The sequence below is a fragment of the Ischnura elegans genome, chromosome 11, assembly GCF_921293095.1.
Source record: "Ischnura elegans chromosome 11, ioIscEleg1.1, whole genome shotgun sequence".
In the NCBI taxonomy this organism is placed as follows: Eukaryota; Metazoa; Arthropoda; class Insecta; order Odonata; family Coenagrionidae; genus Ischnura; species Ischnura elegans.
The window spans coordinates 13,322,612-13,348,568 of NC_060256.1; the positions used below are offsets into that span (position 1 = coordinate 13,322,612).

A 25,957-nucleotide genomic window follows, 5' to 3' on the forward strand; every position below is an offset into this window, starting at 1 on the left:
CTCATTTGTCGTACTTGAAAGAGCCACCTATCCGTGAAATCTTGAACTAGAAAATTTCGGCTGCTAACAACAGCCGGTAATGAAACGCACGTGAGAAACGTGAGGAGGCATATAAAACCTCAAAATGTATTGCATCGCTCGAAAACCCAAGTACCTTGCGAAATTTCTCGAAAATGGATCCAAATTCCTTATTGTATGTACTATGACCTTACTATTATGAATTATTTACCTTTGGTTGGCTCTTGGAATATTGTACTTATTATTTATGTAAAACTGCCTTTTTCACAGAAATGCCCCAGGTGCATGTCCTCCTTCGCGAAATTTGCGGACCATAAAGACTTAGAACATATTAGAAATATTGGTATATCAGCTCATATTGATTCCGGCAAGACTACTTTGACTGAGCGCATTCTTTACTATACGGGAAGAATATCGGAAATGCATGAGGTATTTATTTAGGCTAAATGGTGTTTAATTTTGTTGTTAAATTCTTTTCACTAATGGAATATCATTCTTAGGTAAAAGGTAAAGATAATGTCGGAGCGACTATGGACTCAATGGAACTGGAAAGGCAACGCGGGATAACAATTCAGTCCGCTGCGACATATACTCTGTGGAAGGACCACAATATTAACATCATCGACACTCCGGGTATGGAAAGTATACTGTTACGGTGACTGAGTTTAACTTATAAGCCATTATAGGTGCTAATACGCACTTTTTTGGTGAAATGGAATGAAATAATGCTTAGCTATGTTCTCCGAATACGCGTTGATAGTACTGTTGCAGTGTTGAATTTCGTATTATTGCCTATCTATAATGAGTCTGTTCAGGAGATGAAATCGTAGACATGAAATGTCAAATTATTTCCGTCGTAACATTCGGGGGCAAAAATTGTTCAAATGGAGACACATTTTTATTTTCATTCTCCCATAGGTAAAATTATGAAAGATGATTTGCAATTTTCCTCAAACATTTTTGTGGAAAATTGCAAATCATCTTTCATTATGAATCAATTCCACTCCATCTCGCTTGATTCCTCGAATTTTAACCATAGGTAAAACTTTTTTGTAGGCTTTTAGGATGAATAACTATTTTCACTAGCTTAAGGACTGCTTGTGCTTGAATTTTGGTATGAAGTCATTTGAATAAATCCTCTAAAACCAACAAATCTTATCTCCTCACCCTCCTGCTTACTGCTATGACTAAAATTTGATCGTATTCTAAAATATTCATTGCGTACTTCATACATACGTGGCTGTAAATACACAAGAAGGTTAAAATTTACCCCAAAAATTTGTGATTTCCCCAAGTTTTTTGTCAGTGGTGCAACTTTCACTCTACATTAGGCACGTAACCAGCAACTTGCTTTGGGGGATGCTTGGGAGGTATATACATAACTACCGAGCATCCCCCAAAGGAAATAGATAACTCACCCCCCAAGATAACTCTCTTACTTTGTGCCAGACTCCATGGGGCCTTAGGGGGCCTGAGCCCCCTCAAAAATTCGTTATAGGTGTGAGGAAAAAAATGTGATGCTTGTCGATTTTCCCCGTAGTGTCCAGATATTGAGATTCGAGTTATCAGGGTTCTAATGTTAATTATATGACTATTCTTAAATGCTTAAAAAACTTAAAACCCACTACTTATAAAACTTCCCGGGGAAAGATCCCTAGGCCCACCCAATATTTTTTGTAAGTCGGCGTCCCTGCTTTGTGCTATCTGCGGTGGATCGCCTATTCTTATGATTTATTGCCAGATAACCACATAATTCATTTAGTCAGCTATGAAACATTTTGCATGATGGTGTAAGTTAAATTCATTGTTTTTTATATGGTAAACTGTATGAAATAACACCATATCGAAATATTGAGTGTTAGAGAATTGATACCCCTGTGCTAGTTATGTCCTCAGCAGATATGCCGTGGATATTCACCCCAAGGGAATGAATTTTTTGGGAGACTTAAGCTCACAAATCCCCTTCTTCCCTACATCCTCCCAGCCTGTGTGTGCCTGCCATGCATTCCTTTTTTGGGTGGGCCAGTTCTTTTGCCTCAATGTGAGACATTGAAGTGTATGTCTCTGGTATGATGAGTTGATGATTAAATTGAGGAAGTGTGGGGATTATTTTTTCCTTTCATTTCTCCTTTGTGTTTAATGACAACCATTTGAGTAGTTACCGAGGTGTATCTTGGCCTTTTACTTGGACAGTAGGAAGTGTGATAGCCCATTGGGTAGAGCATTGGGACGCTGATCTAGTTCAAAGTCTGGGTGAAGCTGTCGTACACCCCCTAACAAAAATCCCTGAACTGGATGGTGCCTTGGGGGAAGGAACTCAGGGGTGGATTCAGAATCAAATTTGGGGTGGTCATGACCTGGGTCTGGGGATTATGGAATACCGTCTGGTAGAGAGGGGTATCATCCTGTGTAGAAATTTTAAAATACCAATTCTTACGCATTTTGGAGCCTAAAGTTTCAATTTTATTCTTTAAAAACAGATGAAATGGAACAATTTTAGACACTTAAGGATTCAAAAACTAATGAATATTAAAAATTTGTGATAACATTTTTTTAATGGCCCATGTCCCCCCCCCTGTATCTTCCACTGAAGGAACAGTTCCTTTTATCTCAATGTGTGAATTTAACAGGCAAGTGGCTTAGTCAGAGTTAAGCTCTACCTTCAACTAACTAAGGCAATTTCATGGTGGAATCACTGATTGAGTGTGAGTGCCATTAATATACATCATAAATTTGTGAGATAAATAACCTGAGGATCAAATGGACGCAATCTTTTGCATTACTCTCTGTTTTTTTTTCGTTCTATCAAAATGACACTTAATTATGATCAATGAAAATTATCAATATAATCATATGACTACTTGGAAACTTGCAGCATGGTTTGAATTGATGGTAATTTTTATAATCTATACAGGTCACGTGGATTTCACTGTGGAAGTAGAGAGAGCTTTACGAGTCCTGGATGGTGCCATCCTTGTTCTTTGCTCTGTTGGTGGAGTCCAAAGTCAGACCTTGACTGTCAACAGACAAATGAAACGCTATGCTGTGCCATGTATTGCATTCATTAACAAATTGGATAGACAGGGTGCCAATCCATATAGGGTACTGTCTCAAATGAGGTAGGATTTGATGTTGAATTTATCCTTCAGAAATTTTTATAGGTGATTTTGCTTAATTTTTCTAGTGTTTGAAGGGCCTGCGAAATATTTCACGGACGTAGATGGCCAGTCTTTTATTTTGAAGTTCACGGTAATGTTATATTTTGCCATCTGAAAAGGACTGTTATTTGATCAGAAATGTTTGTCCTTAAATTTTTTAAAATAGGTATTGTTGGGGTATTGGAGAAGTCTTTAAGAAAAAGTGAATGGATTTGGTTGGTATTATAATTTCAACATAACTGCTGGCTTAGTTTGAAACTAGTGTACTAGTAATTATTATCGTATATACCTAATAAACATGCATGGAAAGGGCAGAACATATGTTATGCCATTACACTCATTCGTTTGTAATTTAGTTTGTATGGTACTAGTAGTTCAATTGATGAACTAAAGAAAAATATTCGGCCAGATTGGTAATTTAACCACAAACCTGTAGATATCTGAGCTATTGGGTTGACTGCTGCAGTTGTCAAATAAATAATTTTAGTTATGGATGGCGGTGAATTCTTCTCGGGTTTCCATCCGGGTGAGCTCCATCTCCATCGCTGCCGACGTTTCGATAGAATCCTTTTCTATCGTCATCAGGGCCGATGATGCCAGTAGGAAAGTGACAGGTTTATATATCGTTCGTTTGTTGTTTGTTCGTTTGTTGTTCGTTTGTTCGTTCGTATTGTAGGTCGTTATGTTGGGTCGTTCTGATTGGCGGAGAAAGAGTGCGCTTTTCCCGCCACTTTCAAAATCGGGTTCCATGCCTTACTTAAGTTGAAACCCTTGTCTCTGTTGAAGTTTTTCTTGGAGAGTCGTATTTCAAATGCCTCCTTGGTGAGACGATCCCAGTAACCGCTGGAGTGGCAGAGCATTTTGGTGTTTTCCCAGCGAATCGCGTGGTCGAGATTGATGGCGTGCTCCGCAACCGCCGATTTCGATGGTTGGCACAGCCGGAGATGACGCTTATGCTCTTTGATTCGGGTCTCGATCGTTCTTCCCGTTTCACCGATATACTCCTCACCACACTCGCATGGTATGCTGTAGACACCAGGCAATTTCAGTCCTGCCGGGTCTTTGGCACGGACTAAGACTTGTCTTAGTTTTTTGTGAGGCAGATGCACTGTCCGTATGTTGTGTTTATGAAGAATGCGCGAAATCTTGCCGGATACCGTAGAGACGTACGGCTCTACGTGTGAGACTCACAAGGAACAAAGACATCACCATTTTGCCGGCAGACAAGGGAAACGCGACCGTCATTATGAAAACGGAAGACTACCGCAGGAAAATGTTAGACCTTCTGGACGATGCGGCGTACCGGATTTTGCCACGGGACCCCACTGAATCAATAACGAAACGGACTATTGAATTCATCAAGAAATCAAACATCCCCGAGGATATTTCACGGAACTTGCGGCCACCGGCACCAGCTCCACCACGGATGTATGGTCTACCGAAGATCCATAAGGATGGTATCCCGCTACGACCGATCGTTAGCGCCATTGGCTCGCCAACCTATAATCTTGCCAGACATCTCACAGGCATTCTAGCGCCCCACGTCGGAAATTGTGGACATCACGTGAAAAATTCCGCTGACTTCGTCAAAATCCTAGAGGGCATCTATCTTAATCCATCGGACATCATGATCAGCCTGGACGTAGTGTCATTATTCACCAGAGTGCCACTCCATGAAACTCTGTCTCTCCTAGAAAAGAAATTCGAAGCCAACACAGTGAAGCTCTTTCACCACGCGCTTACTTCGACTTACTTCACCTTCGACAACTGTTACTATGAACAGAAGGACGGCGTGGCCATGGGATCCCCACTTTCTCCGGCCATCGCGAATTTCTTCATGGAAGATTTTGAGGAGCATGCACTCAACTCGGCTCCCCTCCGGCCAAAATACTTTTATCGCTACGTGGACGATACCTTTGTCATCTGGCCACATGGGGTTGACACCCTGAAGCCTTTTTTGGACCACATGAACAGCCGACATCCGAACATCCAATTCACTATGGAATCAGAGAACGAAGGAAGATTGCCATTCCTTGACATATTGGTGATAAGGAAAGAAGATGGGAGTTTGAGCCATAAGATTTATAGAAAGTCGACTCACACCGACTTATACTTAAACGCAAGAAGTCACCACCATCCAGCACAACGATCAGCGGTTCTTTCATATTTATTACATAGAGCCAAAGTCATTTCCGACCAACAAAGCCTTCCTGCAGAACTCGGACATCTGAAGAAGACATTCCGTGGTAATGGTTATAGCTCGAGAGAAATCTCCATGTCCCTGAAAAGGGCCTTTGAAGGAAAAAGGAAGACACATGAAGAAGAGCGGAAACCGGTGGCCAACGCATACCTGCCGTACGTCTCTACGGTATCCGGCAAGATTTCGTGCATTCTTCATAAACACAACATACGGACAGTGCATCTGCCTCACAAAAAACTAAGACAAGTCTTAGTCCGTGCCAAAGACCCGGCAGGACTGAAATTGCCTGGTGTCTACAGCATACCATGCGAGTGTGGTGAGGAGTATATCGGTGAAACGGGAAGAACGATCGAGACCCGAATCAAAGAGCATAAGCGTCATCTCCGGCTGTGCCAACCATCGAAATCGGCGGTTGCGGAGCACGCCATCAATCTCGACCACGCGATTCGCTGGGAAAACACCAAAATGCTCTGCCACTCCAGCGGTTACTGGGATCGTCTCACCAAGGAGGCATTTGAAATACGACTCTCCAAGAAAAACTTCAACAGAGACGAGGGTTTCAACTTAAGTAAGGCATGGAACCCGATTTTGAAAGTGGCGGGAAAAGCGCACTCTTTCTCCGCCAATCAGAACGACCCAACATAACGACCGAGGATATATAAACCTGTCACTTTCCTACTGGCATCATCGGCCCTGATGACGATAGAAAAGGATTCTATCGAAACGTCGGCAGCGATGGAGATGGAGCTCACCCGGATGGAAACCCGAGAAGAATTCACCGCCATCATACGCCGGGAAAAAGTGAAATCTTACACTTAGTTATGGATGGTTTGATTCTTAATTAGGCTATTTTAAATATTATTCAATATAATGTGAATGCTACTGCCATTATATAAACTGAACGAACATAATCATAGCCATCATGGAATGTTTTTCTATCTTATCCATTTTAAACTTGGGTAGAATAATGCATTAGCAGTTTGTTAATGTTTGAATGAGTTTCTCATGAGACAAGAAACATGATTACGAAAGTCAGTCATGGTCCCAGCAGTTTTAACTAGAACATTATTACGAAGTTCCATGAATAAGCATTGGCATTTTGGAGGATATACATTACTCTACGTTATAATCATTGCACTACGTTTAAGGTCTCCTCATGCACTGTACCCAAGAGAGTCAATTGTGATTCCTCCTTCAGAAGGAAATACTTCATTTTGAACGCAACATCATATAATAAGATTCATTCCTGTGGAATCATGGTGACCCACTCATTACCTGTGGTAAATTGGACTAAGTCCTCTTTTTACGAACATTCAAACAATTTACAAACTTTCAGAGTTACGAACATTCGAAAAATTCAAGCGTGCCCAAAATTTCAAATGTGGCGCCTTCTGAGTTGGCCAATGTGACACGGTGTGGCATTGAGGAACTCGCACTTTGAGCATAACATAAACAAAGTATCGTTGAACCCAGTGTGAAGTCGGGAACTGTTCCGCGTTTCGCCCATTCTACCTTGTTATGCAGTGTTGCATTCTGCAGGATGACAGCATGTTTCCATGCCTCACATAGGTTTATCAACTTAAGAGCAAGATCTAAAGGAAGGTATCTTGTCGTATATATAGGACTTACTGTATTGGGGAAGATATCAAACCTCGATTGCATCATGTCGCATGCTCAGTGTTAAATGTCACAACGAATGTTCTGGTTTTTATATATTTGTGCGTAATTTAATCGCGTATATTATACATGTGACTGAAATTATTCCGCTGTGCAACTTAAAGTATGGGATATTGAAGGGACAAGAAATTATGACAAAGTATTTTTTATTGGGATGATTCATAAAAGAAACGTACATATGAACTTAGTTATTAACAACCTCCGGTTTTTCAGACCCGTGAACTTGGTAATAATGAGTCTACGGTAGTTGTTAGTGGGATATAACTCACAAACTCAGTTATCTAGACTGTTTGCAAGTAAGTAGTGACAAATTTCATGTATTTTTGAGAGTCATATGGTGCATATTGTGAATTGGTGTTTTACTATTGCTTGTGAAAATTGAGGGATGAAAACAATATGCTTAGAGCCATTACTGAGAACTGGGACCGTGAGACAATGCCAATAACCCAACTGCTATCAGAGCTGACAATTAATCTGGACCGACGCATTCTTTAGTTGTATTTTTATTATTTCCTTTGTAGAAATGACATTCAGCCACATAATTCTTCCTTGGCTGTGAGCCCTTAACATGTATTCTGGTTTGGGAAAAAAACTTGATGTATTAAGGGAAATGGGAGAAATAATTTAAAGTCTATACTTTTACCAAATTTCATGAAAACTATCTCAGTATTCTTCACTCGCCCCACTCAAAATGAATAGACAGTAAAAAAGTTAACTGTAGAAACGTACTGTGGTGTATCCTGATATGTGAAATTATTTTTATAGGTCAAAGCTTGGCCACAATGCAGCATTTTTGCAGCTTCCCATTGGGCTTGAAAGTAAGGTTGCTGGAATTGTAGATCTGGTGGAAGAAAGAGCTCTTTACTTTGAGGGAAAGTTTGGGTAAGTTATTTTGTCCTTAGTATGAAACCTTGTCTCACACATAATTGTAGAATCTGGTGGTTTTGCATATATATGTACAGACTGTGATGAAAAGCTATTATCTCATCTTATTGTGTACGGCTAGGCTTACTCTCTCAGGTGTCATGCGAGACCAGCTAGTCCAGTTGGAACAGTAAAATTTCAGTAAAACTATCTCTGATAGGCTCTCCCCTATATACGCAAAAACTCCCCTAATGTTACAATGTGCGTGTGTTCAAAAGGTTTGTCTTGTTGTGGAATAAAAATGACTCAAGCGTACATGGTGAATATTGTAATAAAAATTCAATGGCAAGTGAAAATAACCCTTCTAAAATAACCTGTCTGGTGAGGGTGATTTTTATATAGGGCAGAAACAACAATGGCAATTGTTACAAAATACTGTGTACTAACTGAAAAAATCTGGTATGATATTTTTGCTCGTCAGTTTTAATTCATAATCAAAAGTCTATCTCACTTAAATGATAGGCTATCAAATGTGGTTTTTAGGATTTTATGGAAGAAAGTGACTTTTCTTTTTTGTTCAGATGCTTTTATATCTCTTGACATGTGGAAATTAGAGGGTGCACAAGTTTCAAAAATCACTTTTTATACGAGCTTCTTTGTTGGAAGGGAGGTTTTGGTTGATGAGTGGTCAATACATATGGTTAGGAAGCAAGCTGCTTAATCCAATGGGCAACAAAAATTGACAGCTTCCTATCTGTCGCATGTGTGGTGTTGAGCTGAGGTTCTTGTTCCTCTCTTGCATGCACATTCCTGCTGCTCAGCGTAGCCCGTAGTCCTTTGTGTTGGCAAAAATTTCTGTTGCTCACTTAGGATAGAGCGTCTGATTTCAAGCGCACAACGAGGGTAGGAGAGGTTTTCCAATACCAAGAAATTAGACGGCGATCTGATGTGGGTGTTATCATTTAAATGAAATAAGAAACTGTGTGCAGGAGGGTACTCACTGCAAGATTGTTCTTTTTTGTAGTGAGGTTGTGAGAGCTGATGAAATCCCTTCAGATATGAGAGCAGAAGCACAGGAACGAAGGCAAGAGCTGATTGAGCACGTTTCCAATGCTGATGATATCCTGGGAGATATGTTTCTAGGTATGAATTTTTAATTACTCGGTTTGTCTTACTCATACCATTATTTTATTGTTGTAAGGAAACCCTTTATTATCTTGATGCTCATGAAAATTCAAAATTAAATGATTTCTTGCATCAGCCGTAGCCAAAGACATCACTTTGCGGAAAAGTTTTGCTTCCATTCGGAGAATATTGACTGTAGATTCATAAGGAAAATCAGCCGACTTTATATTTTATTTTTGGGTTGAAAAATAAAGATATTGCTTGATTATCAACTAAATATCTTACGTTTCATTATATTTTGAAATGTGCTGTTGACTTTATTTTTCTCTCACCGTGTAATTGAGTTGTAATAAAAATAAAATTGAAAAAATAACTTTTTCACTAAAATCACTGTGACTTGATGATACATTTTATTGCCTGACAGAGGAAAAAGTTCCAACAGTGGATGACTTGAAGAATGCAATTCGTCGGTCATGCTTGCGTCGCTCTTTCACCCCAGTTATGGTTGGAAGTGCCCTGAAGAACAAGGGGGTGCAGCCCTTGCTGGATGCTGTGCTTAGGTTCCTTCCATGCCCTGGGGAAGTGAAAAATTATGCCTATAGTCAAGACAAGGCAAAAGGGTAAGCTAAAAACCGAACACCTTGGGCTTAGTGAGAGAGTAGTTGCCTTCATCAAAGGAATCAGAGGTCATGAATTGGGACTTGTATCTTGTGTGTTATACATTATGTGTTAATTATGTGCAAGTGACTAAGCTATAGGTTTACTTTGAAATTAAAATGAACCCTTTTACTGCCATTGGGCCGATATATCGGCCCTCGCTGGTGGAGCGAAAACTGCCAGGGGCCGATTTATAGGCCCGAATTATTTCACTTTTTTTTTTCGTGATGTGGTCTTTTCAATGGCTGTGATTTATGTAAACCACCATAATCTATCTGTGGTTATAAGATATAAATATATCTTAAGAATTGGGAAAATATATAGATGTATTAAATAAAATTAAGTAGCTGAAAAATTTAAAATCTGAAATGTTGCTATTAGGAAAATAGCCTCGGCAGTCTTTGGACATCCCACCCGAAATGGGCTGGCAGTATAAGGGTTCAATATCATTTGAAAAACTCTCAGAGTGGCAGCATAGTGGCTGCCATACGTTTGACCCTCCAGGTACATTTTTACGCTGAAAGTGATTGATGTTTCTCGTCAAGTGTACTTATTTGAGCATTACAGAATTCCTACTCTTGGAGAAGCACATGGTAATAATCATTCACTGAAAACAATTAAGGGTGAAAACTTTCCTTTGACGGAAGCTTGGAATTCATCGTTATTTTGTTTTGTGTATGCTTCCACTCATTTATTCTGGTCTTCCTTGTTTTTTGTGTATCTTTAATTACCGTCGATTTCCTTTTGTCTGTCATTGTGGTGACTCGTGGTGATTACTTAGGGAGAAGCAGCAATATGGAGAGGTGGAAGATGAGCATCGCATCTTGTTGAATCCGGAGCGAAGCAATAAATCTCCATTCCTAGCGTTGGCATTCAAGCTGGAAGCTGGGCGATTCGGACAGCTCACGTACCTCCGATGTTACCAAGGGGCATTGAAAAAGGGCGAAAATATTTTCAATGCCAGAACTGGAAAGAAGGTTAGTCGCAATGTTAATCATTTGTAATTTATTTCAGTGTTCGTGTGACAGTTTAGATACCTTTATTTTTTATTGAGAGGTAACTAAAGTACCTCTGTATAGGCAGGAAGTGTTAATTTTTAATGTATCTGTTGTAAAAGGTGATGTTAGATTGGCATAAATGGTTTTTTCGAAAAATTTTCCATTTCATTTAAAATGATGGAGAATCATGATGAATAAAAGAAATAGGTGGTACGATGAGTGCATAAATGAAGTAACTGAGAAAAAAAATTGCCCTTGCTCCCTTGGGATTGAGCAACTAATTTCAAGTGCACAATGAGGGCAAGAGAGGTTTCCCAATGTTCTTCGCTGTGAAAAATAGATGAGCTCATTGATATTCATTTACATTTTTTTATTTAGTATTCAGTCTAAGTGTCAAGGTCTCTAGTTCCTATCTAATTCAAGTGTTATGGTGATTTCAAACTAAAATTCTTAACTGGAAAGGAATTGCTTTCAGTTAAAGATAACATTTATTTCTTGAATGAAAGAGTTTGTTGCAAGCGTATTGGTATTGATGTTTGTATTAAGCAGGAATTAGTGCAGTTGAATGGCTCTTACAAGAGCAGTGTTTGCTCCACTAGGTTTCATCTTAGTTAAACTCTGATGTCCTCAACACTGTCAAAGTTTTAATTGTATGTTTACCTTGCTTGAATTTTAAGCATGACTGGCAAACCTAATTATTTTAATCCACAATGGTTTGTATTTCAAGTATAAATTTCAAAACACTGCTAATATTGTACAGGATGTGAGGAATACAGATAATGTATGTACTGACACTGATGTATTTGGCTGTGTTGTGGGTTGCTTGAGATCACCATAATTTTGAAAATTTATTACATGTTTGAAAAATAGATCCCCTTCCTTTTTTATAATTTGTACTCTGTTGAGATTGTGGGTTATTTATTTCAATCAACTCAGTAATTGTCTTCGAAAACAATCGCTTTAACAATATTTTGATTGTTGTAACATAATGTTTTTTTAAGGTGAAAGGTCAACTATTATTATCCTGGTTTTGTAAAGCCATAAAAATTTGCTATTTCAATAAGGAACTCCATTAATCCATTGCAATTCGATTCATTTTTCGAATATCGTGCTCCTATTCTCTATTTATTTTTTTCTGTGGTTCTCTTTTAAATGGTAGGTAATGAAATGATATTTTGTAATTTGTAACAAATGTAGAACTCTGAAATAAAATGTGATTATAAATAGAGATGTGCGAATAGTATCCGCGAATACTCGAATACCTCGAATACTCGAATACTAGAAAGTATTTGATATTCGAGGTCTCGATTAATTGTGCCAAAGGTATGCTCTCGAATACTTCAAATACTTTGAATTTTGCGCCGTACACTGTCCCACACTGTCGTTGGTAGTTGACTCGGAAAATTGTAAAGAACTCTAGTCGTTTAGTGCATGCAGCGCCATTATAGGCAAGTTGACGAACTACATCAACTTTGTGGATTAGAGCGGTGAAAAGAGTTCGACGTGGGAAACTGAAAATGATTCGGTGAAAAAATCCGAAAATCCCCGGTTTCCCCCACCAGGAGAACCTCAGTGCCATGGGATAGCAACATTAGGGCATTTCCCACGATCCGCTATCCCCCTCCATTCAGCACTCGCCTCACCCACTCTGACCCTTTCCCCTTCTCCGAAATGAAACAAAAGGTCCCAGCTCGGAATCGTATAACAAAGACCTTAGCTTCGAAAAAATATCAAGTTACACGAGAACAATAAAAACGTATTTCACGCCCTCCCCCCTTTTCTCACCCACTGACCTTTTTCTGGCTACCTGCTTCGAATTGCCGAATCAATTCTTTGCACCCCAACATCTAATTCACGATGGAATTACCAGAGGGACATTCATTAAATTTTCTGGACCTTAATATTTCAATCACAAACGGGAAACACAAGTTCACTATTTATCGTAAATCCACCTTCACCGATCAGGTCATCCACTCATCCTCTAAACATTTCATTAATCAAAAATTAGCAGCCTTTCATTGCATGCTGCACAGAGCATTAGCTGTACCATTAGAGCCAACAGCTTTCATGTCAGAAATAATCACAATTTAAAAAATTGCAGTCGCCAACGGTTATGCTGAAAAATTAATCGACGATTTACTGGCAGGCCAAAGGAAAAAAAAATTTTAATTAAGGATTTTTACTCCTCAACCACAAATGACAAAGGATCGTGGCGACGCCTGAAGTATGTAGGACAACCCTCTATTAAAATAGGAAATTTTCTCAAAGAAATGAATATTCATCCGGCTTATTACAATAACAGGAATCTAAAAAGCTTGTTTCCACCCATCAAAGACTCCATAAACCCAGCCCTCCATAGTGGGGTTTACCAACTAAAATGCAGTGATTGTGACGCCAAATACATGGGACAAACCGGGAGGCGAAGGCCATTACAGGCGAAGAACACAGACGAGACTACATCAAGAAAACGGGGATATCCCAGTTTGCCTCCCACCTCCTGGAAGGACATCAGGCGGATTTCACCCCGGAGTTGCTGCACCGTGTGAAGAAAGGGTCAAAAATGGACATCAGGGAGCAACTGGAAATTTTAAGAATAGTCAAAAAGAAAGAGCCCATCACTAATGACCACCTTTTCCCATTCCACTCCCCCCTCCTGGACATCCCAATTTTGCACCCGAAAAATAATCCCCATGACGCTAACCCACGCCGCCTTCCCTAAGTACGTTCCCTTTCCTCTCCCCCCCCCCCCTCCTACGCAAAGTGCAACAATGTAGCGTTCTACAGACATCTCCTCTCCACCCTTTTCCCCTCCCCACCCCTTCCACTCTTCCCCCCCTTTTTGGTATATAACCCACAGTGACGCTACTTGTACTGCTAGTCCTATGAATATGATACAGTGTATCGAAACTAGTCAGGAAAATAAAGTTCCAAATTGTAGAAACAGCAAAGTTTTTCATTCACAAATCAGTAAGATGGATTTATACAACGTGAAGGCCTCTACTATTCAGTGCATCAATTATATTCTTCCTCTAAATAGAGCTAAAATTATGAAAATATGACAAGATACACTCGTCATTGTGTGGTTTGGCGTCAAAAGTTCATGACGAGCTAGACTCGTCATTACAGTGCAAGGGGTTAAGATATTGTTGGGTGTTTGGTCAATCAATCAACCGAGCTTTTCTCAATGGGGTTTTATTCGGTGAAGTCGAATAATGCAATGACATTATATGACACAATCAGGTGCTTCTCCTCACGTGTCTGGCTCGCATCCGCCTTATATATACCTGGAATGAGAAGAGGGGGAGGGAGCTTCCCAGGGAAGGTGGGGAAAAACCCGAGAGAGGGAAGGAAAGAGGGAACGGGATGGGTTCCTCAACACTCCCTGTGCCTACCCCAACAGATACCACCTGAAATTCTCTCTCTTATCAGAGGAAGCAGGACCGGATTTACCATAAGGCAAAGTAGGCAATGTGCCTAGGGGCATCGCAGTCCAAGGGGCACCTTCTGTTAGTCTACCTGCATTAATGATCTGTTCTGGAGGCGCCTCGAAGGGCACCGCCGTCAGCAGGCTTATTATGTGGGTTCCGTCTGTCTGCAGGTGCCCTCTTTGCTAGGGCTTTAAATGTTCTAAGTTAGGATTATAGCAGAACTTGAACTGCGATGCCACAATTAATTAATTTGCCGAAAAGAAGACAAAAAGGAAACTTTTGAAGTAGTTCTCGTTGTGCTCGAGGCAGGTCCCATTATGTCTTCATTCAAGTTTTTAATCTGCACTTTAATTTCTCTAGAAGATATTGCAGGAAGATATGCAGTTGGCCATATTTGTACTTTAGAGGCCTTGTTCAATTGAAAATGTCGTTTGCACCACTGCTCTTCATGTGTTTTGAATTTATTTAATTTATACAATATTTCGTTCTACCGCAGTTTATTCAGTTACAGCAGTACGAAATTTTTTTTAATTTTGAAATTACTCTTCTTTTTTGTTGTATGAATTAAGGCTAGACATTATTTTTGGAAAGGTTATTCATCAAGTGTTTTAGTTGCATAAAAGTTAAACTGTTTCATATGCATAGTTTTACTCCAAACTATTTTTTAAATTGAATTGTCTATGTTTTCCCTGCGTAAAAATTCAAGCATAAACTTATGCTTTCAGCCATGCACTATCTGTTTATTCCTTTTTTCTGAACCTTACCTCATGGGAGCGGCTATGCCTTATCATAAAAATCAGGGAGAGGGGGGCTCAAGTGAGGAGAGGTGCCTATAGCGTAACTTTGGCTAAATCCGGCCCTGAGAGGAAGTATTCAATTTTTGGCTTTTATATTTTGGATCATTGTACTTTCATGAATGAGAGAAAGAAACCTGAGACATGAAAATCTCCTGAAAAGTTTACCTTGAATATTCCAAGCAATATTTAATATTTGTATGCTTGTAGTTTTTAGTAAATAACACATGTTTTAATTTGTTGTTAATGAGTGTATGATATTTTCTACTCCGGATGGTGATAGTTCATTTTTTGCAAATAATTCTTCCTAGGTCCGAGTTGCTAGACTTGTCCGACTCCATGCCAATGAAATGGAAGATGTCAATGATGTGTATGCTGGAGATATTTTTGCATTGTTTGGTGTCGACTGTGCCAGTGGTGATACCTTTGTCACAGACCCAAAGTTGAATCTCGCCATGGTGAGCACAGTACATATTTGGTTAATTGTTTAATGTGTAAATGAATGTCTGTAGAATTTTTATTCTCATGCTTTATCAATTCACTCAAAAATTTGAAGAATGTAAATCTTCATTCAGTCTTTCTTTGCTGCATTGATTGCAGAGACTATATGTGGAATAATGAAAAGTTGTTCTATTTACATTCTTTTGCTTTTTGAAAAATTTCCAATTGATTTATACTGTTAATAACAATTATACATGTATTAGTTTTGTTGATAAATTAATTATGCTGATAAACATTGAGTAGAAATATAATTTTGATTTTAGTTGAGTTTTTTGTTTGTAAAAGCCAAATCTCTGTAATCCAAGAATAGTTAACATGCCGTCATTGTAGATTAGTTTACAGTCCGTTATCAAATAAAAGGAATCACCAAAGTCTTGACTCTGGAATTTTATATCCAAAGTTTTTATACTGACCCATATGACTCCTAAGGATATGTGAAATGACAAAAGTAATCGAGAATTTAAGAAGCTCTATGTATTACTAGTTTTTTGAAAACTTAATTGTGTGCACAGTTTTGTTTAATAATTTCTAAACAAGGTCCAACTTTTCTAACACTAAGGTAAAAGGTGTACCAGTTGAGTCAGATGCAGCTTTAGCAATTAGTCTAGTCATTATTTTCTGAAGTAAATGCGAATCCGGCCTAACTACTACTACCATCAAGTAATGATTGTATGCAACAATTAGTGCAGGTAAACCTCAACCTCAATTCAAACGCTCGTACTTTTAGATCTGATGTTGCCTCAACCAATTGTGGTGTACCACAAGGCTCTATATTAGGACCTCTTTTATTCATCATTTTCATAAATGATCTACATAATAACTTTCCAAACAATGAAGTTATATTATATGCGGATGATACATCCACACTGAACATAGGTGACAATTTTCTAGATGCTAGCAGTGCAGCCCGTCAAACCTTAATAAATATGTCCAAATGGTGCCAGTCAAACAACCTACTTCTTAATGAAAACAAAACATGCTTCATTCATTTTCATAATAAAACAAACCCACCAATTCAAAGCCCTCTTCTCAGAACAGACTCAAATATCACTATACTTCACTGTGACACCACTAAATTTCTCGGTTTATATCTCAATATGAACCTTGACTGGCAGCCTCACATAACCAAATTAATCAATAAAATGAATACTGGGATCAATATGATCAGGAAACTTGCCCAAACTACCTCAACTCAGATTCTAAGTCTCATCTACTTCGCCAAAATCCATTCTTTTTTAGTTTATGGAATTGTATTCTGGGGTAATAGTAGTGCTGCAACAAAGGCATTTTCAATACAAAAGAGGGCTATCAAGAGTATGCTAAGGGTCTCAATTAGGACCCCAGGAAGACCCCTATTCAAAGAACTTAAAATACTTACTCTCCCCTGTGTTTATATCTTGAATTGCTGTACTTTTGTGAGAAACAATAGGCACCTGTTTATGTCCAACTCGTCAATCCATAACCACGAGACACGTGGTAAAGACAATGTCCATCTGAATAATCAGCCTTTAAATGTAAGCAGAAAAGGTCCTCACCACTCAGCCTCTATGGTTTATAATAAAGTTCCAAATCCAATAAAATGTGCAGTGAGTGATAATACTTTTAAAAATAAGCTAAAAGAACTGCTACTTAAGAAATGCTATTATAGCATTGATGAGTATCTTAATGACAAATTAATATAATTATGTATGTATTTAACTGCTTATCATTTATTGTAATTTCTATGTAACTTTTGTATATACTTTTCTTCCTTTTTTGACTAAATCCTATGTTATACTTGTATAGCCAACAGGAAATTAAATATTATTATTATTCTTTATTCCACAAGATTTACTTGGAGGTCTGCCAGCGTCGGGCCTTGCCAAGACGCTGCCTCAAGTTACAATTCATTTAAAAACAATCTAACTGTTCTACATGTATCCAGTACTACAGATTTTTGAATGTTATATATTGTGTTTCTTTTAATTTTTAATTTTTCAATTCCAAAATTGAGTGATGAATGTATTATTCCTGTTGATGATATTACTATGGGGATGATGGTGACCACGTCCTGTTTCCAGATAGTTTTTATTTGCCTTGCGAGGTCTTGATATTTTTGTTTCTTTTCCTCGTATTTCTTCTTAAGGTTGTGGTCAGCCGGAACTGCTATTTCAATTATAAAGGTCTGCTTTTCTTTTTTTTTAATCCAGATTATGTCCGGTCTGTTATGCTGGACAGGTTTGTCTGTGTAAATTGTGTTGTCCCAGTATAATTTGTAATTTTCATTTTCTAGCACTGTAACAGGGGTGAAAAGGTAATATGGTTCATGATCCACTTTTAATCCGGTAACATACGCTATTTCTAAATAAATAATTTTGCATACATTATTGTGTCTTTTGGTGTATTCATTACCTACTAGATTCGTACATTCGCTAATTATGTGTTCTATCGTCTCACTCTTTGCATTACATTTGCGACATAAGTCATTTAATACGCTTCCGTCTTTGATTATATATTTCCTATAATTCTTCGTACCAATTACTCTGTCCTGAATGGCTACCATTGTCCCCTCCGTTTCCTTATATAGCTCACCTCTTTGTAACCAGGCATTTGATAGTGAGGTGTCTACGCATTCCTGATGAAGAAATTTGTGATGTATGCCATGTACTTGCTTGCTTCTCCATGTGTCTTCAAGCTCCTCTATTTTTTCTTCATCTATTGAATTGTCTCTGACATTAAGCTGGAGTGGTGTTGCTTTATCATCATTTTTTACGACTGACTTAATAATATTATTATTATTATTATTATATTATTATTATTATTATATATTATTATGCCTATACATCATGAACATATTCCTATTCTGTGAGTGCTTCTCCTCACGCTTCGATATTTTCCTTCACCATATGTAATTGTATTTGCATTTTTTGTTCGTAGGTCAGGTGGATAGATTTATGTATGGCTGTGTATGTCTTTTTTTAGGAATCTATATTCGTTCCTGATCCTGTCGTGTCCATGTCAATAAAACCCAAGGATAGCAATGACCGGGATAACTTTGGAAAGGCTGTGGCTCGTTTTACGAAAGAGGATCCCACTTTTCAACTTTATTATGATACGGACAACAAGGAGACCATCGTGTCTGGAATGGGAGAACTCCATCTTGAAATTTATGCTCAGGTTGGTTTTTCATATGTTGAGCTTGTGCCCTAAAATTTGAAGTATTCTTTGAATTTTAAATTATTTTTTATGAGATAACCAATAAAATGTCTGTCAATTAGAAAATTTACTCAAAGAGTGATTATCGTGAGACTTGATGAAAGAAAAGTGTTATTTCAGGATCATCCCCTGCTAGGTACACTTGATTGTATGATAATCTTATTATTATTTAGGGTTGGTCGCATAGGATATGTCAGATCCAAATATCCATAGATAATACATCTCATCAGATAATAATGATAATGTATATGATAATTTTTACAATTTTACTCCGCACTCAAGATCGAAATAGCATTGCATTAATTTCATAAACCCAAAAAATACTTCATTACTTTATTACTGGAAGTAAGGAAATCAAACTTTGTCAGGTCCTCTATGTCACTTGTGTACTTTGTGTATAAATGTATGATGCATGCAAGATCAGTCACCTGACGATGTAACCAAGTTACGAAACCCGGGTCGTGCCCATTATTAAATAACAGTGAACCTTACAAAGTTTGTTTTCCTTACTTCCAATATGGAGAGGTTTCACAAAGTAAAGCCTGTAGTTATTAGTTATATTATTTTATTAGCTTTGTTTTTTAGCTGTTATGTGTACTATTTTATGCAATTTTTTTAAGTTAGTGCCATTTATGTCTCTAAAATGGTTTGAATTTTTCTCCTCTCTTACCCTTGTTTTAGCTTTGTGTAATTGGAAGTTTTTGCATTTTTGTCATGAATGTGCCAAAAATGGTGTTCTTAATTTTTATTTCTTGCTTACATAGAGGATGGAGCGAGAGTATAACTGTCCAGTGATTTTGGGGAAGCCAAAGGTTGCTTTTCGTGAAACTCTGGTTTCAGCTTGTGAATTTGACTACTTGCATAAAAAACAATCCGGTGGTGCTGGGCAGTACGCCAGAGTCTCTGGCATTATAGAGGTGAGTCAATTATGTCAAAGAAAAAACAATGAGTTTTATTTGTTTCCCTTGTTCACTTTAGTCAGAATTAATTCATGTTATCGATTCAAAATAGCCTTTAAAAAAGGAAAGTGATGTTTAGTTTGGTCCTATAACGATAACTATGTATATTATCAATGCAAGTAATAAACTAATGCTCCCTCAAACAACTTTCTGAGAAAAATCTTGTCATCATGTTAGTATTCTCAGTGAATGACCTTTATGTATTAAAATTAATTTTTCCTGTATGTCATCAGTTGTATTTTGAACTTGATAAAGTAGGCTGAGCATTGCCTGCAGTAATGGGTGTAAAGTAAAGCTTTTATGCTGAAGAAGTGTGAGTAGGTATGACTTGTTTGATGCTAAAAATATTGGCTCAAAGTAACCTTCCGTAATGGGTGAAGTACGTACCGTTGTTAATGATGACTAATTTTGGTTGATACTTATTTCATGTACTTTCAGCCTTTGCCCATTCATGAAAACACGAGGATTGAGTTCACCGATGAAACAACTGGTACTAATATTCCTAAGCCATTTATACCTGGTGTTGAGAGAGGGTTTAGGCTTATGGCTGAAAAGGGTAAGAATATATAGTTTAATAAGTTTCATTGGTTACAGTTTGGTTGATTTCCTTGAAAATTAGTGTGACTTTTCCGTCCATCCTTAAAATAAATCATCTTTTCAAATGATTGTTCAATTTTTTTTCAGGATTGCTGACTGGCCATAAGCTATCTGGTGTCAAATTCCGCCTTTTAGATGGTGCCCATCATATCGTGGATTCCAGTGAGCTTGCCTTCATGTTGGCCGCTCAAGGAGCAGTGAAAGAAGGTTTGATTTTTGCATTGCTAAAAGAATGCCAGCTCACCACAAAGTACACTCCTACCACACTCGTAATCATAATAACATTCACCTGCCCCATTATTCTCTGTCCTCATCTCAGCACGGTCCACTTCACTCAGCTTCAGTCATCTACAATAGCTTACCACTGAACATAAAATCCATTACATCCATATCCAATTTTAAAAAATGTCTAAAGGAGCTCCTAATTAAGAAAGCATACTACACCTTAGCAGAATATTTTGATAATGACTCTGATTGTTGTAAAATGTGACCCTCTATTTTATGCCTTGTATATATTTATGTACAGTGGAACCTCGTTAAAGCGAGTACGGGCTATAGCGAGACCCCCGCTATAACGAGAGATAGCCGATGCACCGTCAATTGATCCTATAATAAGCATGTTAAAAATTTCGTTTTTACGAGGCCCTTTTGGTGTTGGCTCTCGCCATAATGAGGGTTTCACCGCCGGAAAAACTTACACCAAGACTCCTTAATCTCTGTAATTGCTAGCGATCTGTTAGAAATGAAGTTAATGGAGTGCTCAGTCTCAAATTTATGTGGTAAACTGTCGTTCGATAAATAAGTAGTTAATTTTGGTGAAAATATTGTGGCATTAGCATTCGCGAATGCCTGATCTTCTTTTGTTCCTTGGGCGGCAGAAAGCAGTCGTCAGCATACCCGCACGTCCATGAGTTGCATGAATAGAAAGCATTTGATGGAACACACCATGGCGAAAAAAAAACACCAAACGCGTCTAAGCGAGAAAATAAAAATAAAGGAGTAATATGAGGTATATTGGCTATTATTTGCACCACCTCCGGTAAAGCGACAATTCGCTATAGCGAGTGTTTATTGGTGCACTGTGGGGTGTCGTTTTATCGAGGTTCCACTGTATGTATGTATACCTGACGATTTCTATGTTGCATAATCTAACCAACAGAAATAAAATTATATTATTATTATTATAATCAATCTCACTCCTGTAGGGTAATCATGCATCTCATAACATACCCTTTGCGATAAAACTGTTGGATTTTCTACACTTACTGTTGGATTCAACAGTTGTCCCAATTAACTGTTGAAATTTTCAACAGTTTTTTCGCTAAGGGTACCAATTTTCATCATCATTATCATCATCATTAGTCATTGATCCAAAGATATGTTTGGTGCTGCTCTCCACTCTGCTCTTCTATCAGTCAAGGTTTTTATATTTAGTTAACATAGCCCACAATTTATTTTTCATATCAGTTTACATTTTCAGCTGTTTTTGAGAAAGCCAAATTATCCAGGTTTTTCTCTTTCAAAAGCTTAATCTACCAAATGATAAAATGCAGAACACAAAATATCTTATGTTTAATTCATGTCTAATAAAGTTATTTTTTAACTGGTATACAACTTTTTTCATGAAGTATATAACTTTTCGATGAGATCAAAAATGGCAATGCAAAGGAACGAAAGTAGTAAGCCATATTGTGTGTAGAGTGACAATCCTAAGTCCTCAGTATAATTTTTACTGATTTCTTAAGAAAAAAAGTGCTACTTTGTGCCATGCACCTTTCATGTGTCTTCCAATTCAAGTCAATACGACTTTGAATTACTTTTCAAATAAAGGATAAATGTACTTGAAACCATATCTAACACATTGAAGGGGTGGAAATGGAATAAGCATTGCAGGAGTTTTACTTCTACAAAAAAGGGAAGCACCTCTGTTACAATTCATATCCTTTTTTATATGTAACTAATAATACATGTCTCACATACTAAATTTACTGTATTTTTCCTCCCATTATCAGAATTTTGTTAACTGAGCTGGTCATCTCTTTGTCCTCTTGCAGTTTTTGAGAAGGGTATTTGGCAAGTTCTGGAGCCAATCATGTCAGTAGAAGTCACAGCACCGGAGGAATTTCAGGGAACTGTGATGAGCCAGTTGAGCAAAAGACATGCCATCATTACTGGTTCAGATGCTAATGAAGGGTGGTTCATTCTGCAGGCAGAGGTATGCATTGAAGAAAGATCTGAGGTTTTCCCGGCGTATGATGATGTTGAAGTTGTTTTGGGTTTCCCACCGGATGAGGTTCTCCATCTCTGCCGACGTTTCGATGGTCGTGTTGTCCATCGTCATCAGAGCTTGATGCATGACGACACGACCATCGAAACGTCGGCACAGATGGAGAACCTCATCCGGTGGGAAACCCGAAACAACTTCAAGAGAGGTATGCATTTTTACTAAACACTTATCATTGGTCCACCCCCGACTATTTGGAGGTGCACATATTGAAAAATCTTCTCAAAAGTGCCATTTTCAAGATTCTGAATTTTAATTTTCTCTTTTTCTAATGAGGAAAGCCATTTTTTGTTGTACATTTCAGATCTTGAACTTTATGGCAGTTGCTCTACGTCACTTTTCATAAATTATTTTTTTTTAATGAGTGGTGTCCTTCTGCTGTCTAAAATATGCTAAATCTGTTAACATGAAATGGATCAATCACTATAATTCATTTGATTAATTACCTCTTTAATTCAAGGTATTTAACAGTTATTACATTTAATGGAGAATCATTTTTTATTCTCATGTTTTTCTAATCAACTCTGTAAGATCAATCATAAACCCCCCATTTCCATTCAAATATTTTAAAAAAGTGAGGAGTGGTATTTTTAAGCATAGCAATACCCCTGTCAAATTTGTGGTTGCATGCTGCTCATGCCTCCCAAATATCATCTCTGTTTTTATCAAGTATGACTCCTATATTGGAATGAAAAGAGGAAATTTATTAATTTTATCGGATCCAAGTGTTTGCATAAAGAAAGGAAGCCCTCAAACCCAAAGCAATATTGCAAGCAGCCCCTAGCTAGCGAAATTGGAAATCATCAATGATATGGATAATTTAAAGTATTTTGGTTGCAATGAAATGGAAAAGTCAAATTTTGCCATGCGAATTCAGTTTTTTCATTCACTCCATTTCTCTGTATGTAGTCTTTCTGATCTTTGCCCCAATTGTCACAGATGAAAGGTGTTGGGGACATAAAAATAATGCTCATATAGAATCACTGTCAGGCTATTAATAACATCGTATAAAATATAATACAAGATAAAAGATATATTGAGATACTTTTCCTCGATTCCCTATTTAAGGAAAGAAATGAATTGCGTCATTTGGATAGCTTGCATTTTTCTCCCTATAAGTTGGAATATGTATCTGTTTGAAGGTGAATCTTGCTCACTCATCGGAAGAATTTGATATTTTTGCATAATTTTTGGGTTTCCTTTTTTAGGTTAAGACCGAGTTTCAAGTTTAAAGTTGATCTACTATTCGTACCTATTACACCATCTTCTAGGTCCCCCTGAATGACATGTTCGGTTATGCATCGGAGCTTCGATCTGGGACACAGGGCAAAGGAGAGTTCAGCATGGAATACAGCAGATATGCTCCTGCACCAATGGATATCCAAGATAAACTGGTCCAAGAATATCAAGAGAGTTTAGGCATAGCTCCTAGTCAACAGAAAAGGAAGAAGAATTGATGTGGATATCTTTTAGTGTGTTTAAATATTTAATTGTGTACTTATGTGTGGGGACAATTGGTAAGCTAATACCTGAATGGTTGCTGGAGTTAGAAGTACATTTTTATACGAAACTGAATCTAATTGAAGATTGAAGACCAATCGGCTGGACCGAGTTAAGATTGGATCAGTAAGATCAGTTCTGTCTCCAGACCTGTGTTGGCATGGACTATGTGGAATGTCCCTGTTTATTCCATTGCTCAGGGTTGAAATTGGTATATCCTAGGGCTTATTTTTATTACATTGAGTTTCTGTCAATTATTTTATTAACTGCCCCATGACACTTTGTCCTTCTATTTTTCAAACAAAAAGTGATTTTTCTTCAATTTGGTGGCTGATGTCATAATTAGCTTCGCAGCCCCTCTACATAATTGGCCATATACAGTAATATTTGGTTATTAAAATGCATTATAATGCAGGCATTAAGGAAACCCTTGTCAAAGAGGCATGTTCTTATAACTGTTGTAAAATTTTCCTTTGTAATGCTTTAATTTATCAAGCAAAGTTCTTGAACTTCTCTGTTGTCCATTGAGGCTTTGTTTTTTCTTTGTTTGAAGTTGTGAAACGTTTGACCAAAATTTGAAAGTTGACCAAAACTGAATCCACCTGGAGACTTAGTAATGCAAGAACAATATGTTGAGAAAATGAACTTGATGGAAGTGAATGGTCTTGCTAAGTTTTTAAGAAAGCTGACTGATATGTATGATATTTAATATGTACATGGTGGTAACAATGCTTAAAAAAAGCTATTTTACCCTACCAATGCACTCCAAGCACAGATGTTATTTATATAAGTGAGGCCATTATATGCAAATAAATCCTTTACTTGTTTACTTGGAGTTAATCTACTGTGAATGACACGTCTTCCATCGAATGTATAGTTAAAAAATGTAATTTTATCATAAATTCAGAACTTCTACCAGTATTTTATTCCTGAAAAAGGTGTTTTATTTAATGTTGGTGGTAGTGGTAAAATTAACATGATGTTGTGGAATAGCCATGAAACGAAGAAAAAATATTTACAAAAATTTCTAGGAAACCAAATAATGTCGATCATAAATGGTAAAAGGGAATAAATCAAGAGTAGTCAACAGCTAGAAAGGATTCTCAGGAATTAATTTTTTTAGGTTACTGTGTAATGTAATTTATGCACATAATGAACTTCCACTCACAATGACAAATCAAGCTGAAAGTAATACATTAACATCTTGTCACCAGAATCATTCTTCCACGTCTATTTAATGGGCTCACTCACTAATATTCTTTTATTTTCGATGACCATAGAGTTTGAAAAATAGACCTATGTTTTTCCTATTCTATCTGACACCTACCTCTCATGCTATTCACCACAAAAAAATCAGTCAATCAGTCGCTTAAACCTGTTCGGGAATAAGTTGAAGACGTCACAAAATCATGCCTTTGGTGTCACTGTTTTTCTGCTACTGCTAGGCCTTTTTTTTGGGCCTAATGTGGCTATTTTTTGCTTATCTGCCAAGATGAAGAAGATTCCTTTTTTCATTGTCCCTTTTCTCCATCTACCAGATAATTTTTTCTTTGCTCTGGAAATCCTTTCCTTCTTCGGAATTCTTTAAGTTAATTCTCATAATTGGCCTGAGTGAACAATCCCATTGTGCTCGCAAAGAAGACATTTCTGAACCTGAAAAAGCTGATGAAAAGATCATTATGTAAATGCCAATAAAAGGCAAGTGGGAGTCTTATATGGAGAGTAGTGCTTTACAGTGTGTGATGTGAAAATGGAGAAGGTAAAGTGGGAGGAGAGGTAGAAGAACAATCAAGTGCTAAGCAGAGAGGAGGGGGAAACTTTTAATTGATGTACAGAGGAAACATGGACTCGGATGGAGCAATTACTAGGGAGGAGATGTAAAAAAGTGTTTTTAGAGAGAAGAATGTCAGAGAAGATTGGGAGATAATAGGTAGGGGCACCGAATTTTCGCAAAACGCGAATTATAACGCGAAATTTCCAAGGCTGCGCGAAATTCACTTGG

The 25,957-nt window shown here is 37.7% G+C and overlaps 1 protein-coding gene across 1 annotated transcript; it reads left to right on the forward strand.

The window, feature by feature from the left end:
• Nucleotides 1-64: 64 nt before the first annotated feature.
• On the forward strand, nucleotides 65-24,876 carry LOC124167729 (elongation factor G, mitochondrial). The gene is made up of 15 exons (XM_046545739.1): nucleotides 65-193; nucleotides 289-447; nucleotides 519-651; nucleotides 2,933-3,137; nucleotides 7,819-7,935; nucleotides 8,942-9,060; nucleotides 9,467-9,662; nucleotides 10,481-10,676; nucleotides 15,231-15,377; nucleotides 18,382-18,576; nucleotides 19,380-19,532; nucleotides 20,013-20,130; nucleotides 20,259-20,378; nucleotides 22,226-22,386; nucleotides 23,727-24,876. The coding sequence occupies exons 1-15, from the start codon at nucleotides 125-127 to the stop codon at nucleotides 23,910-23,912; spliced, it is 2,274 nt and encodes a 757-aa protein (XP_046401695.1). The 5' UTR covers nucleotides 65-124; the 3' UTR covers nucleotides 23,913-24,876.
• Nucleotides 24,877-25,957: the final 1,081 nt, after the last annotated feature.

Bases quoted from the DNA above. Each gene is read 5' to 3' on its own strand.
- LOC124167729 (XM_046545739.1), top strand. From the start codon at position 125: ATGTATTGCATCGCTCGAAAACCCAAGTACCTTGCGAAATTTCTCGAA. The intron at 7,936-8,941 runs GTAAGTTATTTT...TCTTTTTTGTAG, and splicing joins TACTTTGAGGGAAAGTTTGG to TGAGGTTGTGAGAGCTGATG. The intron at 20,379-22,225 runs GTTTGATTTTTG...GTCCTCTTGCAG, and splicing joins TCAAGGAGCAGTGAAAGAAG to TTTTTGAGAAGGGTATTTGG.